Raw genomic sequence first — 15,743 nt, forward strand, 5'->3', positions numbered from 1 at the left:
GTATAAATAATCTTCAGTAAAGTGTGCTTTTATATCGCTTTTGCAGCATTAAGTAAGTGACTGGCTATCTACACACATGGTATAAACACACACACACACACACACACACACAGCGAGAGAATGTGCGTTTATGCATATCTCTCTCATCAGGTGAATGAAGTTCCTTTGAGTCCAGTTTCTGATAAACACTGAAATTGTGGTAATTTATTCTCACAAATCAAACATTAAAACTATTTTTAATCATTGGAAAGTTATAGTTTGCAAAACACGAGATTCCTTTTTAATTGCTTTTACACTCCACAGGTTCCAGAGGCTCTTCAAATTCTTTAATCAATCACTCAGCCATGTTAATGCCAAACCTCATCATGACCATCAAATGAATTAAAATAAATAAAATGTGAGAAATATGCACGTGGGTACCTAGTTTGTTTTGTTTGGATGTGAAACTGGGATTTGAACGCATGACCTGCTGCCACCGGTCTCTCTCACTCCCATTCCCACTCACACAAATACACTTGCAGTTAATCCAAAACACAAAAGAGAAAATGCAGACAATCTTTATTTTTTTTCTTTTTGTTATACAGAGTGAGAAAATGTGCGAGTTTAATGCAAAGTCCAAAAAAAGCTTTCATTCTGCGCACACACACAGAGTGTAACATGCCTGAGTAAAAGCAGAATAATTACTGCAACTTCAGATGCAACACATTGTGTGTGTGTGTGTGCATGCAACAGAGACTGTATTAGTATGTAAACACAGCTGTGCATCTTTTTTATCATGTTTGTTTTACATGCAAATTAACTGATCAAATTAATCACCGCCCAAAATCCTTACATCACCACTTAAAACTATATGGGTGTGTTCCTTCTCTCCAGTCCATCTTCAGCTCTTAACAATCCCTCCATCTCCTTCACTCACAAAGCGCTTTCTCCCCCTGCTGGACAAACATCAGTGTTACATTATAACATACACTTGCCCTCGCTCCCTTCAACAAATCACTCTGAAGTACATAACACTTAGGGCACTCAAGTCTGCAGTTAGTGTGTATAAGAACTGTTTAAATAGGAACACAAACCAGAATGTACACACACACACACACACACACACACACACACAGCTCTGTCCTGAGTTACCATATGGGCGTTTTATAGAATATGATGTGCAAACATTTACAAGCACAACATTAATAATTAAAATTAGTGTATTGTCCTCAATAAAACAGGGGAACAAGGCATATAAAGTAGAGTTGCACTGCAGTCATGTGACACTTTAGAAATCCAAAATAACTAGTTTCCCTAATCATCAGAAGTCTAAGGTTCATTCTTTCTGCTCAGAACCCATCTGAGAACTGGATTCATTCCACAGGAATGGGTTGATCTGCTGTTGATGTAAAACTGTGGCGTTATACAGTGATCAAATCATGTTTACAGTGGGTCCTGGCGAACACATCTGCATATTGAATATGTAAATGAGAAACACCTGGAGGGGCAGGAGTCTCTGAGCTGCTTGGTGATGACGGACTGCTGATGACAAACATCCACAAACGTCTCCATGATGGAGTGAGCATGAGGAACATCCAGGCTGATCTCCGGGAGTTCATCATACACACGCTGGAAGCCCTAAACACACACACACACAGAGTTTACAATGTAAATTCTAAATTGTATTATTATTATTATTATTATTATTATTATTGATCCATGCTGGAACCCTACTGTAATTATTAGGATTTTTCTTCTTCTTACTACACCCTATGGTTTTTGTTAGGATTTTTCTTATTATTTCTCCCCACTAAATCCAATCGTGCAGACCTCAAATCTCTCGAATACCACAAGTACTACAGAGCGAGAACCATTTCTAGCTAATATGCATAACTTTTGTAGAAGAAAAAACAAACTGAAAACACAAACCATGGCCACCTAGAGTCAATCAGATTTCAGCAGGGATTTCAAACATAGCATTGAGAAGTATGTTAATGCATGTTTTTCTTTATTGTTCCATGTATCTTGCCAAGAACTGGCCACTCAGAGCACTATTTGCAAAAAGTGCTTGGACCCCACATATCGCCACTTGCAGCAATATTTAATTTACCCGGTTCATCTGGTCCAGTGTGATGAGTCCAGTCTTCCAAAATGACTGCAGCAGTTTAACCATCGACTGAATCGCTGCATCTCCATTAGACTCCAACACCATCAACACAGCCTACACACACACACACACACACCGATGCCTAAACAATAAAGTTTACACAATCTGGAAGACATTACCTCAGGTGTATTCTAACATGGGGCACCCAGTGAGTCGCGCAAATGTTTCACATCTTCACATTCAACACCGCAGTCAGTTATACATCACAGACCAACACTGAATATGTACAGCTTTCACAAACAAAGTGTTCCCTCCAGACCCACATGATCCGACAATCAGTCAGTTTATTTTCCTACAATCACAAAATCACGGGCAGTCTAGAGTCTCTGTCTGGAGTGTGACAGTGAGCCCAGTACTTAAGTAAATGTTCCGGAGTTTCATCAAAAGATTTTAACAAGTAACTATTACAGATTTATAGTGGTGAAAATACACATTTTATTAATTCACTCTATTGGAGGTGGGTGTGTGTACCTCATAAACCAGCTCATGGTGGAAGTGTGGAACCTCAAGGTCACGTAGGCAATGATCTGCCTCCACCAGGTCGCCTGAGACTAGGTACTCTTTTAAAAGCAGATTCATCTACACACACACACACAAAAATTTTAGCTAAAGACTTTAAACTAGAAGTTATAACAACAGCAATCAAAATATCCAACCTCCACTACCGTCAGCTGTCTAACTACAGGCCAATATAATAAAGCGCCTTTAAAAGCAGCTTCTCAAAGCGCTGTACACAAAATAAGCAGTACACAGAAAAAATAAAACATTGTAAAAGTTAATAAGACTAACAACATTAATAATAATAAAAGTAGACATCAACAGTCAAATGCAAGCTTAAAAAAAAAAGTATGTCCTGAGCTTCCCTGAGTTCAGGAGGAAGAGCGTTCCACATGGAAGGAGCAGAGACAGAAGTCGTCACCCATAGATTTTAAGTGTGTTTATGGAACAGTTAACAGATTACACTGTGAGGAGCGTAGTCTGCGATTTGGGGTGTAAGGGGTTAATAAAGCATATTAGTAATGAGGAGCCAAGCCATGTAATGCTTTGTATGTCAGCATCATGATCTTAAAATGGACGCGGAACCTGACCGGGAGCTAGTGCAAGGACTCCAGAAGAGGAGTAATATGATCACATGACCTGGTCCCAGTCAGGATCCTGAAGGCAGAGTTTTGTCCGTATTACAGATTATTGATTGTTGATTTAGAAACTTAGGCTAAAACGGCGTTACAGTATTCCAGCTGAGTGACAACAAACGAGTTAATCAGCTTTTCAGCCACAGAGAAGTTTAGCATAGGGCACGGTCTAGCTATATTTCTGAGGTGAAAAAAAGGATGCTTTAACAGTGCTCCGAACAAAAAAAAAAATCAAATGTAAGGCTGCTGTCCAATTACTCCAAGGTTCCTCATCTTACTTTGAGTCTCTAGAACAGAGCCATCAACAAACAGAGACAGTGGAGCAGCTTTGAGAATTTGACGGGAGCCTATAAAGCATAACGTCGGTTTTCCCGCTGTACAAGCACAGAAAGTTATTGTTCATCCATGTTTTTAATCTCAGAAATACATTCAGAAAGAAAACAAACATCAAGGTTTTCACCAGATTTTGAGTGAATGTAGATTTGGTATCATCAGCTTAAAAGTGATAATGGAGGCCGAGCGATCGCAGCAGATGCCCAAGTGAAGATAGATAAATATTGAAGAGTAGAGGGCCTAAAACTGAACCCTGTGGAACACCAGTGAGCACAGAGCTAGTGTCAGACCTGTAACTACCCACAGAAATAAACTGGGAATGGTCAGTAAAATAGGATTTAAACCAGTTTAAAACTGTCCCAGACACACCAAAAGCACTTTCAAGGCAGGTAAGTAAAAGACCATGATCCACAGTATTGAACGCAGCTCTAAGATCAAGAAGAATAAGAATGGATGTAGCTCCAGAATCAGAGGCCATCGATAAGTCATTGGTAACTTTGACCAACGCCATTTCAGTACTGTGAAATTTACGAAAACCTGACTGAAGGGATTCAAAGAGGTTATTAATTGTAAGATGATTAGAACTGAGAGGCAACAACACGCTCAAGTATTTTTGCCAAAAACAGGATTTGAAATGGGACAAAAATTGTTAATCATCCACTGCAGCATTTTCATTCTTTGGTACAGGTCGACCCCAATCTCCAGTGATTCATTTATAATGCTGAGGACAGCAGGGCACCAAACATTGAAGCACGATTTAAATAGGTTTGTGGGAATTGGATCCAGCAAGCAAGTGGTTGATTTCATGTTGGATACCTCCCTTGTGAGAGCCTCAGAATCAAGCAGTGAGAAATGAGTGAAAGAAACACCCATTATTAGGCCCACATGTAGCTAGAAGTATTCTTTCTGATCACATGGTTACTCTGGATGGTCTTTCTGTTTCATCATGTGCAGCAGTTAAAGACCTTGGAGTGATTATTGACTCCAGCCTATCATTTGATGCTCATGTAGATAATATTACTAGGATAGCCTTCTTTCATCTCAGAAATATTTCTAAAACAAGAAACATATTGTAACTACATGATGCGGAAATACTAGTTCATGCATTAGTCACCTCTAGATTAGATTACTGTAATGCCATACTGTCTGGATGTTCCAGTAGGAATATAAATAAGCTCCAATTAGTCCAGAATGCAGCTGCTAGAGTCCTAACTAGAACTAGAAGATACGACCATATCACACCGATATCATCAATACTGCATTGGCTCCCAGTAAAATCTCGCATTAATTATAAAATACTTTTATTAACCTATAAAGCAATAAATGGTTTCGCGCCACAATATCTAAGCGACCTTTTGGTTTTATATGATCCGCCACGCCTACTTAGATCAAAAGATGCAGACTATCTGACGGTACCTCGAATAGTGAAGGCTACAGCAGGGGGAAGAGCTTTCTCTTATAGAGCCCCACAGTTATGGAACAGTCTTCCTATTAGTGTTCGGGACTCAGACACAGTCTCAGTGTTTAAGTCTAGGCTTAAAACGTATTTGTTTACTCAAGCCTACCCTGACTAGATTCTGTTCTACTACTTCGCAGTCATAATTATCTTTTTTCTCCCTCTCTCCTTTCGCCGAGCCCCACACGAATTTATGGAGATACTAGAGATCCTGATCCTTTCTGCCTCTGGATGGAGCTCAAATCTTCTTTTATTCCAGACTGCTGGGACTACGGCTGCTCTTAACGCCATACAGACTTCATATAAATCCATAATGAACTTTTTAACACTATCTGTTGTTACCCAGATGAGGACGGGTTCCCTTCTGAGTTGGGTTCCTCTCAAGGTTTCTTCCTCTTAAAACATCTTAGGGAGTTTTTCCTTGCCACCGTCGCCACTCAGTGGCTTGCTCAGTTGGGATAAATTGGCACCTTTAATATCTGTATACCATGTTGATATTTCTGTAAAGCTGCTTTGAGACAATGTCTATTGTAAAAAGCGCTATACAAATAAAATTGAATTGAAACACCAGTGAACCCAGATGGATGAAGGAGTGAAGTGGCAGAGTCAGGTGTAACAGGAATTTCTTCGCAAACATCATCAATGTTAGAATTAAAAAACTGAAGAAAAGAATTACATAGCTGCTGAGAAACAAGCAAAGAGGTAACAGCATTAACTATCAAACCTCCCCTTTATATGCAAGGTCCTAGAAGAGTTAGCACAGCAGTTATGCTCATTCCTACATAGGAATTACAAATCATGAACACACACACATCATTGTGTTATCACATTTCAGTCAGGATTTAGGTCTCATCAGTGTACTGACAGCACTGATTAAAAGTAGTAAATCACAGTTTAAAAAAAAAAAAAAAACAAACATAAAACCATCTTCCAAATCAGGGTCTCTCTCAGCACAGCTTCTGATACTATGGATCATAATCTTCTTCTAGAGAGACAGCAGCTTAATAAAGTTGAGGAATGTGTAAAGGACTGATAAGATAGAAGTTCTTCTACTACGATTATTATAACTACTGTAACTCCTGATGGTCTTTCAGTTACATCACATGAAGCAGTGAAAGACCCATGTGTGATTATTGACTTCAGTTCCTAAGATAAGAAATGTATATAATTATATTAATTTGTAGCCATACTCCTCATACCTCTTTGATAAGCAGCTTGACAGGTCTCTGGCCACCACCCACTCCCCACACGTTATCCAATCGGACAATCCCCCTCTTCATTGACAGCAAGACTGCTGCTCGGTCCAGAGCCGCCCTGAAACACACACACTTCCAGTTTTCTCCAATGCAATCTAATCCCCATCGTAGAACGTGTATGTAATGGTATTAATACTACGCTCTGTTTAAAACACTACCCACAATGCACCAGTCCTATGTACAGAAAAAATACCCAGACCCATACCGAGCATTCTCACAGTCAACTTTTCCTCTGTACTGGTCCAGGAACTCCATGGGCAGGGCATGGTCAGCAATGGCTCGGGCAATAAACTGACCCAGCATCTGAAAGTGGGGGGACAATTGTGGGGAGAGAGCGTGAGCTCAACATACTCAGTCAGGTGTATACAGCTGTGTGAATGAATGTGCAAGTGTGGGTGAACATTACCTGGGGGGCTTCAGGTGTATCCAGGATGAGCTCAGGCAGCTGTGTGAGCGTGTGGTTGAAGGCAGTTGTCATGTCGCCCTCATTAAGGACTTGTTTTGCAATAAGATCAGAGAACAGGCGGGATGTGAGCTCACGCTGACTGGCTTTGCACTCCAGAGACAAACACACAGCCAGAGACGGGAACACACACTGACGGGGTCCCAGGTTCAGGTTCTTCAGGAGCATCTAACACACATATTACTGTTAATACACATGCCCTATACACCTGCACCGTACCATACGCCGTTAATTACACCTGCACCGCACCATACGCTGTTAAATACACCTGCACTGCGCTACTGGCCTGTATATACCTATACTTCACTACATTATGTACATTTATGCAACTAAACCATGTTTAAACCACCACATAAACTAAAGGAGAACTTCTCAAACAGTTCCAGAAAGATAGATAGATTTTTATTTCATATATACACACACACACACACACACACACACACCTCACCTCCACCTCTTTAGTGTCTCCATGTTCAAAGTACTCCTGTATGATGGGGTTCATGACCTTCTCCAGCTCTCCTTCCTCCAGTTCAGGAACCACTGTGGCATATACCGTGTCCCCCTACACAAACACACACAGTCTCAGTGTTTAAGTCTAGGCTTAAAACGTATTTGGTTACTCACACCTACCCTGATTAGTCTCTCTATTATGATAATTCCCAGTCCTAATAATCTTTTCTCTCCTCTCTCCTTCTGCCGAGCCACACACGATTTTATGGCGATACTAGAGATCCTGATCCTTTCTGATCTCCGGACCTGCCTGATCCGTTTCGGATGTCCTGCCTCTGGATGGAGCTCTAATCTACTCTAATTCCAGACTGCTGGGACTACGGCTGCTTCTATGGCCATACAGAATTCATACAAGTCAATAATGGACTTTTTCACATTATCTGTTGTGACCCAGATGAGGATGGGTTCCCTTCTGAGTCGGGTTCCTCTCAAGGTTTCTTCCTCTTACAACATCTTAGGGAGTTTTTCCTTGCCACCGTCGCCACTCAGTGGCTTGCTCAGTTGGGATAAATTCGCACCTTTAATATCTGTATACCCGGTTGATATTTCTGTAAAGCTGCTTTGAGACAATGTCTATTGTAAAAAGCGCTATACAAATAAAATTGAATTGAATCGAATTGAACACAGTATAATTGCAAGGTCTTGATAAATAGTGCTAGGGAGGTGTGTGTTTCACTCACCTGTGCAGACTCATCATAATTCGGATCTCTACAATCTGGTTCCTCCATCTCGTACACCAAACCAGCAGCTCCCCATACACCCTTCCCCCCTGCTCCACCTACACACACACACACACACACACACACACACACACACACACACACACACACACACACACACACACACACACACACACACAGAAGTGCAGTGACGTTTCAAAGTTACAAACGTAGCCATAGTGTGACTTCACATTAAGATTTCTCTCTGATTTACTGCAACCAATCATCTGCACTGATCACGGAGACGTCACAAATGTACTATAAATAGAAAGCACTACAATGTAGGCTCAGCGATCAGTCATTCAGTGTGTGTGTGCGCGTTAGCATTTGCACTGTCACTTACCTTTCTTGGGCAGTCCTCGTCCTTTCCCCATGCGGGACTTCCTGTCGTGTGTTTGCGTTTTTCCTTTAGGGCTGTGAGGGTCAGGCACGTCCCCACTCACACACTCTGACAAAGAATCGCGGGTGGAGTCACGTGATGACGATGACTTCCTAAGGCGACGTTTAGCTTTTGCTTTGAGCCGGGCCTCATGAAGAGCCTTTTCCTGTGGAGTCCAGTTCCCATTTACCTCGCTGTCAATCAGTTCTTCATCATACACTGACTCCGCCTCCTCATCCAGCACTGCCACCACTGAGAACACACCTGTCCACACACATGAAAACACATTGAGCCTGGCTTGACATCAGCCATGCCACAGTTAAAGTCACAGAGACCAGACTTTTTCCCCATTCTGATGTTTGATGTGAACATTACCTGAAGCTCTTGACCTATATCTGTATGATTTTTATGCATAGTAGTGCTGCTACCACATGATTGGCTGATTGGATAACTGCATAAATGAGCAGGTGTACAGGTGTTCCTATTACACTGAACAGTGAGTATATGTAATATGCACTGCACACATCTTCATAAAACAAGTACATTTACTCAGTTCTAGTAACATTAAAAACAAACAAGCAATAATATTGAATATTCCTCTCCTCTTTCTTGCCCTCCTTTTGACTTCTCCTCCTTTTTCCACATCAATGTTCCACATAAAATCATTTGCAGAAATCTAATACAGAACCAATGTTCCATTCACACACAGTATTCAATCGTATTACATTCCAATAATTATACATTTATTTAAAAACTGGAGAACTGTCACATCATTCTGCTTTCAGCGTTTCACTTTTTTTAATAAAATGAAAATGAGACAAACAGGTTTTTTTTTTGCCCAGTGATTAACGTGAATAAACACACACACACACACACACACACACACACACACACACACACACACACACACCACAGTTTGATAAGTTAGAGGACGTTTAACGCTGAATGTGCAAACACAGATAAGAGCTGATAGTGCATTAGTCTTTAAAATGGCCGTTTATTTCTGTGCTGAGAAAAAAAGCAGATGTTACAGATGTCTCATTCACACCAGACTCTGTATGGCCGCTCACAACTAAGCACAAACAGCTGCTTCATCATCATTGTTGTAACGACGGGTGTGAGAAAGATGTATACAAGAAAAAATATTTCTTATTTATTATTAATAATAATAATAATAATAATAATAATTCTTTACTTATTGATCAGGGTTGTGTCTGCTTGCTTAGAAGAAAATGTTGTTATTGTAGTAAACAGCGAGCTGCAGGCTACATTCAGATCACGATTCTTTCTTTACATATAATCCTTGAGAACAAGGCGTGTTGCTGCATTCTGAATCATCTGAAGGGGTTTGATGGAGCTGCTGGGAGACCCAGGAGTAATGCACTGCAGTAGTCCAATTTTGAGATAAGAGTTAAGTCTAGAGCAAATGGCTGAATTTGGAGAAAATGATTTTACCTATTTTTTTCTGCCTGTGTTTCTAAAGTCTACCAGTACTTATATAGCTCTTCTTTAGATTTTGTTTGGTTTAAAGAAATGTTTTGACTAAACTGAGTTTATCCCCCATCATATCACAAGCATGCAAATAGTGAAATCTGTGATGCCCCATTAGCCAGGGCCCCTTCTAATTTCATTACAAGTTTTGGGATATAATAATAATAATAATAATAATAATAATAATAATAATAATTATTATTATTATTATTATTATTATTATTATTATTGTGATGTTTTTATTGATTGTATTAATCAGTGGGAATTTACAGAATCTTTGAAGCAATGTATCACAGCCTCAATCCCAAAATCAGATAAGAAAACTATAACTTTCTGATAATTGGAGGTCCAAAAACTTTATTAAACTGACGGTAAATTACTTGCCAACAGGCTTAAGCTTTATGACACAATATATAATATAATGTAATCTCAAACACACAATCAGAGTTTATAAAGTAACGTCTTATTTCAAACAATATTGGTTTTTATCTTCGATATGTTGGACTTTTCAGATCTTACTCAGCCCTTATTCTTTTAACTTTTATAAAACCTTTGTCTCAGGGGATCATAAATTAATTTATGAGGCGTTTAAAGATTTTAGATTCAGAGAAAGGTTTATTCATGTTACTTTAAACTTTATTTAAAAAAAAATAACAGCAGTGTCAGTAGCAAGTTTAACAACTCACATTTAGCATATCTATTCCAGAGGTAATGAGCAGAAAGGAATTTTAAAATAAAGATTATGACAGGGTTATTAACGTAACCATGTCATAATGCCAAATTTAAAAAATCGCTAACTTAGCACATACGCTAGCGAGCTAAAGCGACAACCCAAGTTCCCCAAACTGCGCATGCGTGACATTGCGTCACACGCGTTACATTTAGTGCGCATGCCCAGTGGACTTCGGTCATCTTGTTTAGCTGAGCGATAACAGGAACGAATAAAAAAAAAACACCTACACGTGTCATTTTACAGACATTTACCCGAAGATATTTAGGGATACATTCATCTATACTTATCCCTCATTGCACTTTTTGTAACACAGCCTAACTATAACATTAATATTAGCCAACATTAGCTGCGTGAGGAGAGCACATGGCGGAGTAAGGAAGCGCGTTCGAGTCTCGTAATTACCCAGTTCTGGATAAACACACTGGTAGAAGTTTTACTCACTTACACAGGACTCAGGGCGGATAAACACGGTGTAACGCTGTGTGTGTGTGTGTGTAAACCCGCTTACCGTCGCGCTGAGTTACGCAGTTCCCCGCCTCCACCTCCGCCGCCATTTAACTGCTGATTTAAAGCGTGTTTACACAAACACACTGATGCAGTGATTTATTCAGAAAAGCCACGTGCTGAACTCTCGGTAATAAAAACACTGAATTCACATCAACGCTGAAACGCGGCGCTTCTGCTCCTTCCGTCCAAAAACCAACACAAACCCTCAGTTTTAAAGCGCAGCTAAAGTAACACGTATATGTAAATCCTATGAGCGTTAACAATAATATGATTTATCTCGGTATTAAAGCTTTGCAGTAGTTTATTTCTGCAACTCTGAGTAAACACTGTTTATAACGCCACTGTCGGGTCACGTGACCGGGCTACAGGCGGAGGCGTGGCTTTCAGCCAATCAGATTTCACCAAGGGTTTAAAGGTGAAGTGATCCGTTTAAGTCGGAATTTTCCAACTTCCCACATTAACTGAGTCGCATAAAGTCAAAATAAAGTGAATACTCACTGTAATCCGTCTGAACAAACTGGAATCAGAGAGTAGTTTGTAGTGATGAAGCATTGAGGCTTTCCCCTGACTGTTCCGAGAAAAGATTAAAGCTTCAGGAGGGTCGAAACAGCGCCATCTGGTGGTTCGTGAAAAATAAAGCAGCCAAAGGGTTGTGGAAGAAGTTCCGTCTGATGAAGCAGAAACCACACACTCTATAGATTGTTTCAGTGTTATGTGCACAAATTAAAGCTTAACGTGTGTGTGTGTGTGTGTGTGTGTGTGTGTGTGTGTGTGTGTGTGTGTGTGTGTTGAATTTCTCCCTCTGATAAATTCATTTACCCATTAAAGTGTGGCAATAAATGACATTATGAACTAATATAATTCAATATGATGTAACAGAAGAATAATGTACACATACATGACTAACAGAGTTGCATATGGCAAGTATTTTGTCAGAAATTATTTGTATTCTTCATATTACTTGTAGGACTGGGTAAATAAAAATGTAATTGACTAAGTTTGAATGGAAATCATTAATTGACATGGACAAATCAATCCATTCATATAAAGTGTTGGAGTAAAATGTGAATAAGGACACAGTGTGATGGGATCTTCTGGGTATTAAATGTGTTTATTAGACTAGGAAGTTATGTGCTTGTGTAACTGTCTGAATGACAGAAAGGTGACACGGAGGTTTTTTAATGATTTTTATTGAGAAATAAGGGGTGTTTGACAGTGTTGGGGCTGAGTCTATTTCTCCTCTTTGACAGTACTTTCCCTGCTTTAGAGCAATGTTTCCAAACCTTTTTTCAGTCACAGCACCCTTTGAAAATGTTAAACAATTTGTGTAGATAGTCAGATGTCACTAAATTCATGGAAAGGTTGAAAAATAGTGATTTAGATTTGCTTTGTACATACAAAAGCTGAAGGTTTTTTGGGGGGTGCGCCATCTTTTCATTCATCACTATCTTCACAAATAAATACAATCACTACACTACACTGTCAGACATTCAGGACGTTTACATGGACACCGATACTCTGATTAAGAAACTAGCATGTAAACAGCTATTATTGATGACCTTAATCTGATTAAAATCATACTCAAAGTAAACACAAACACAATTAAGACGTGTGGAGTATTCCTGTTTTAGTCGCAATATCGACATGCGTTACAGACATGTGCACACCTTAATCACACTTAAGGTCGTGTGGGAGTTTTCACCGTGTTGTGCGACAGGATACGTACACACACGGCAGAGCCGTATTCTGTAAACCAGAGCACAGCTGCGTCTGAAACCGTGTACTTACCTCCTATATTCATGTATTTTGGCTATTATATAGTAGGCAAGTACGCGATTTCGGACGCAGCCCACGGCTTCAAGCATTCATCTATTTGCACGTATAGCATGACAATTAACTGCACTTGAAACAAATGAAATTAAGACCTGTGGAGTATTCCTATTTTAGTCACATTATCGACATGTACACACCTCAATCACACTATTAACGTCATGTGGGGAGATTTGACCACATTGTGTGACAGGTACCCAAAACTGTATACGGTCCCATAACGAAGACGAACTGTATGTTGATACGTGAAATTCTGGAGGGAACGTCGGACGGCGTGGTGTGGGGATGTAATGACGTGTGACTTTAATCGATCTATGTTCTATAACGTGTAAGACGGGAACATGAAAGGAGTATTCTAAAAGCGACTCATGTAAATACCTTAACCACAGTATTACCTTATTCAGAATAAGGTCAATAATTAGGTTACTGCTGTATATGTAAACATAGTCAGTAAACCTCATTCTTTTGGTTTTATACACAGTGACGTTCACACTGATGGATGGCCATACAGAGTGAACATTATATAATAACATTCTTTTGTCTCTATACATAAAGAGACATTTACACTGATGGCAGAATATAATTATCAAATGATTTTGTAAATGTGAGAAATAACATCTGCAGGAAGCTTTTTGCTGTCTACAGTAATTGCTAACATTTACAAAATGAACCTACAATAAATAATAAGTCTATTTAATGAAAGTAAAGGTCCATGTTTAATAAAAATCTTAATGAAATTAATAAAATAAAAATTGAGGCTCAATTTAATTTTATACGCGTTTTCATATTTATAGCCATATTTTGTTGTAATGTGACAAGTGATAATCTAAAAGTTTACAGGTGTTTATATGATTCTTTGCTCCTTTTTCATACTGTGGATTTTGGTGAAGTTTACTGAAAACAAAAATCAACAACAACAAACAATTCCTCCTCAGCATTCAGCAGCTCCACGCGAAATGCCATGTTTGTAAGCGTTGCTTTGGTTGTTCCGACAAACTACTACTTCTCTCAGATACTTCCTGTTGGTTTATAGGACGATTACTCAGAGTCGCCTCCTTTCGGTTTCAAAGAATATTACAACGGCGAGTGCCTCAAGTATAAACGCCTCGTCCGTCCGTTTGTGGAGGTGCGCGCGCAGTCAGTGGAGGCTCGCGCTGCGGAGCCAGGCGGAAGTATAAACAAGGCTTTAGCTCCATGAGGATGAAGTTGATGGTCCAGACGCATCAGGAGCTTTTCTTTTAAGAAATCTGTCCATATTCTACTACGCACGCATCGTCACACACTAATTATTAGGATAAAACACACGCATACGTTACGCATAATGATGCTGACGTGCTGCTGACAGGTCAGCGGAGGGGGAAGGGGGGGAGGGGGTCGAGGGGGAGGGAATTATTTCTTTATATGTAATGTGTTATTATTATTATTATTATTATTATTATTATTGTTATTGTTATGCGTGTGTGTCTATCATTAGTTCTGTGGCTGTGTTATTATTTTAGACATCAGATATTTATCATCTATATTAAATGTTTTATACACATTTTAGCAATTTTTGAAGGATTTTTACACGGCACCCCTGCTCTCATCAGACGGAACCCAGGGTGGGAAACACTAGCTTAGAGAACTCTCACATGGTACAGAGGAGGCCGGTGTACAAGAAACTGCAATGCCAACGAGTATAAATTACCAAAACACAACCAAAATTGCAAAAATCCACTAAGAAAAAAACAAAACAAAAACAATAATTCCATCCATCCATCTTCTATACCGCTTATCCTTTTCAGGGTCACGGGGAAACCTGGAGCCTATCCCAGGGAGCATCGGGCACAAGGCGGGGTACACCCTGGACAGGGTGCCAATCCATCGCAGGGCACAATCACACACACACACACACACACACACACGCTCATTCATACACTACGGACACGCCAATCAGACTACATGTCTTTGGACTGGGGGAGGAAACCGGAGTACCCAGACAAAAACAATAATTGTGACAAATAATTAGTGATGATTTAAATGTATCGTGTTAATTATCCAACTTTCAAAGTACAGTACTCCTCACAAGCCAACCACACACACACAACGAGAGAGATTTTAATTATATTCCGCTGAAATGAACGAAATGACTCAAAACGAGATTCAAAGATCCGAGTCAATAAAATGATTCGAACTCCCATCACTAAAAGTAAGATCTGGGGTTCGAACAATCCGACACGCAAAACGAATCGTGCACGTGATTGGACAGAAAGTGAGGGTTCGTTTGTCGTCGATCACGTGACTCAGTGAAACCGATACAAAGCTTCACAGTAGTGATGGAAAGTTCGGATCATTTTACTGACTCGTATCTTTGAATCTCGTTCAGCAAAATGAACGAATCTTTTGTCGACTTATTTCGTTCATTTCAGCAGAATAAATTACAATGTTACACGTTAAAGCCCCCCAACACGTCTAGTACTTACACAAACGTTGATCACATTTGGAATTAAAAAAAGAAACTATAGGCTAATGCAGCCAAGGCCAACATATGAGAAACAGAAATGATTAATATAATAGCTTAGCTGGTCTTCAGGCTATTGCAGTCTGTTAGTGCACCTCCTGATCCGAGTCGTTCTTTCTTTTGTCACGTCACATTTGTCACGTCTGTTCTCTGGAAACAGAAATGATTAGTTCACTTCTCGAGTCCTCCGGTTCGAGTCATTCGTTCATCCCGTGACATATAGTGAGATATTGAAAACTGTCACCAGGGGCCACTGTTCAGCAAATGTTCGCATTTCTCGTGTCTAA

At 39.8% G+C, this 15,743-nt stretch overlaps 1 protein-coding gene across 3 annotated transcripts; it reads right to left on the minus strand.

The window, feature by feature from the left end:
* Positions 1 to 541: 541 nt before the first annotated feature.
* Positions 542 to 11,490, minus strand: pdcd4a (programmed cell death 4a). Of its 3 annotated transcripts, none has more exons than XM_017464929.3 (11): positions 11,128 to 11,489; positions 8,360 to 8,659; positions 7,978 to 8,075; positions 7,236 to 7,349; positions 6,731 to 6,955; positions 6,530 to 6,627; positions 6,268 to 6,382; positions 2,618 to 2,725; positions 2,090 to 2,200; positions 1,478 to 1,617; positions 542 to 932 (listed from the first exon to the last, which is right to left on the minus strand). In XM_017464929.3, exons 1-11 carry the CDS (start codon positions 11,171 to 11,173, stop codon positions 881 to 883), a joined length of 1,407 nt encoding a protein of 468 aa, XP_017320418.1. In that variant the 5' UTR covers positions 11,174 to 11,489; the 3' UTR covers positions 542 to 880. The 3 variants fall into 3 exon arrangements, with proteins under 3 accessions (XP_017320418.1, XP_017320417.1, XP_017320419.1); XM_017464928.3 differs by having other exon boundaries at positions 542 to 935; XM_017464930.3 differs by lacking the exons at positions 2,090 to 2,200; positions 2,618 to 2,725 and having other exon boundaries at positions 542 to 935; positions 11,128 to 11,490.
* Positions 11,491 to 15,743: the final 4,253 nt, after the last annotated feature.

The sequence above is a fragment of the Ictalurus punctatus genome, chromosome 3 (assembly GCF_001660625.3).
Source record: "Ictalurus punctatus breed USDA103 chromosome 3, Coco_2.0, whole genome shotgun sequence".
NCBI lineage: Eukaryota > Metazoa > Chordata > Actinopteri > Siluriformes > Ictaluridae > Ictalurus > Ictalurus punctatus.

What these genes read in the sequence shown, in the direction of transcription:
- pdcd4a (XM_017464928.3), bottom strand. Translation starts at nt 11,173, where the DNA reads ATGGCGGCGGAGGTGGAGGCGGGGAACTGCGTAACTCAGCGCGACG. An exon ending in ACGAGGACTGCCCAAGAAAG is followed by an intron (nt 8,076 to 8,359) that starts GTAAGTGACAGT and finishes GTGTGTGTGTAG; the next exon opens with GTGGAGCAGGGGGGAAGGGT. An exon ending in CACTGGACCAGATGAACCGG is followed by an intron (nt 1,618 to 2,089) that starts GTAAATTAAATA and finishes GTGTGTGTTTAG; the next exon opens with GGCTTCCAGCGTGTGTATGA.